The sequence below is a fragment of the Salvia hispanica genome, chromosome 4 (assembly GCF_023119035.1).
Source record: "Salvia hispanica cultivar TCC Black 2014 chromosome 4, UniMelb_Shisp_WGS_1.0, whole genome shotgun sequence".
Classification (NCBI taxonomy): domain Eukaryota; kingdom Viridiplantae; phylum Streptophyta; class Magnoliopsida; order Lamiales; family Lamiaceae; genus Salvia; species Salvia hispanica.
Window position 1 is genome coordinate 13925287 of NC_062968.1, and position 1474 is coordinate 13926760.

The window sequence follows — 1474 nt, forward strand, 5'->3', positions numbered from 1 at the left end:
CCGGCGGTCGCCGGACGAGACATCTCTTCCAAGCACATTTTTCCGAGGCGGACCGCTGCATTGATCTGGCCGCCGGCGCGCCGCCGGTCGCCGTCTGACTCCAGATTCCCAAACTTGGCGTTTTGGCTCCCTTTTTCGGCTCATTTATGCACATTTCTCACAAAACACGTCAAAATACCAAAATAGACAAAATATGCAAATAATGGACGTGTAGAGTGACTTTTACATAAAAAAACGGACCAAATAATGGCCTTAAAACAGTGCAAAAAACGAGCGTATCAATTCCCCCAAACTTGCCCCTATATATATTTCTCCTATCTTTACAAAGAAACACGTGGACTCCTTTTATAATGTTCCAGGAGTCACTTAGATACATATAAAACTACCCAACTCTTGACAAAGACACCTATTGAAATGAAAGGAAACATCCCTTCTTACAAAGACACCTATTAAGACGAACAAACATAACTTTTCATTAAGCAACCTTCCATGTAGGCCTTCTCTCTCTAGTGCTCCTGCAAATTACTATGGACTCATCATCATCCTCTTCTTCAAGGACTAACTTGCCCTCAAGTTGGAGTTGCGGAAATCAACTCCGAACTTGATCAACGATCTCCCATGTAGCATCATCTATAGTCAAATGTTTCCTCTTGATCAACACTTGTGCTTGAGGCCTCCCTTTGACCAATATCGAGTGGGTAGCTAACACTTCCTCGAGTTCAATCACTGGGAAACCCTATTTCTATCAATGGCGGCAATGGGACAGATTCCACTTTATCTCCAATACGTCTTCGTAACAAAGAAACATGGAATACCGGATGTACACGACTTGTTGGGGGTAGATCTAACTCGTATGTGACCGACCCTATCCTCTTTGATACCTGAAATGGCCCATAGGATTTATTCGCAAGTTTCTGATGTGTGCATCGAAAGATGGTCTGTTGTCGATAGGGGTGTAACTTGAGGTAGACCCAATCGCCAACAGCAAACTCTTCTGTTCTCTTTCCCTTATCAGCTTGAATTTTCTGTTGTTGTCGTGCCAACTCCAAGTTAGCTTTTAACTCTCTTAATACTTCATCACGAGAACGTAGCTCCACATCAACTTCTTGTAGGAGAGATGATCTTATCTCATAAGGCACTACAATGGGAGGAGCGCGCCCATAGACCGCTTTAAATGGTGTCATCTTAATGGGTCGATGATAAGTAGTATTATACCAGAATTTTGCCCACGACAAATAATTCTCCCATAACCTAGGCCGATCTGCAACAAAGCACCGAAGACATTGCTCCAAACTTCTATTGGTCACTTTCGTTTGTCCGTCAGTTTCTGGGTGATAAACTCATGCGCAATTTGGTTCCCATTTGGTGAAATATTTCTTGCCAAAATCGACTCATGAAAACTTTATCTCGATCAGAAAAAATCGATTGAGGGACACCATGTAGCCTTACTATATTTCGAATGAATGTGTCAGCC

The 1474-nt window shown here is 42.8% G+C and overlaps 1 protein-coding gene across 1 annotated transcript; it reads right to left on the reverse strand.

Moving 5' to 3' along the window:
- Positions 1-719: 719 nt before the first annotated feature.
- LOC125220408 lies at positions 720-1184 on the reverse strand. The gene has a single exon (XM_048122582.1). The coding sequence runs from the start codon at positions 1182-1184 to the stop codon at positions 720-722; it is 465 nt and encodes a 154-aa protein (XP_047978539.1).
- Between the last annotated feature and the right edge of the window lie 290 nt (positions 1185-1474).

Bases quoted from the DNA above. Each gene is read 5' to 3' on its own strand.
- LOC125220408 (XM_048122582.1), bottom strand. From the start codon at position 1,184: ATGACACCATTTAAAGCGGTCTATGGGCGCGCTCCTCCCATTGTAGTG.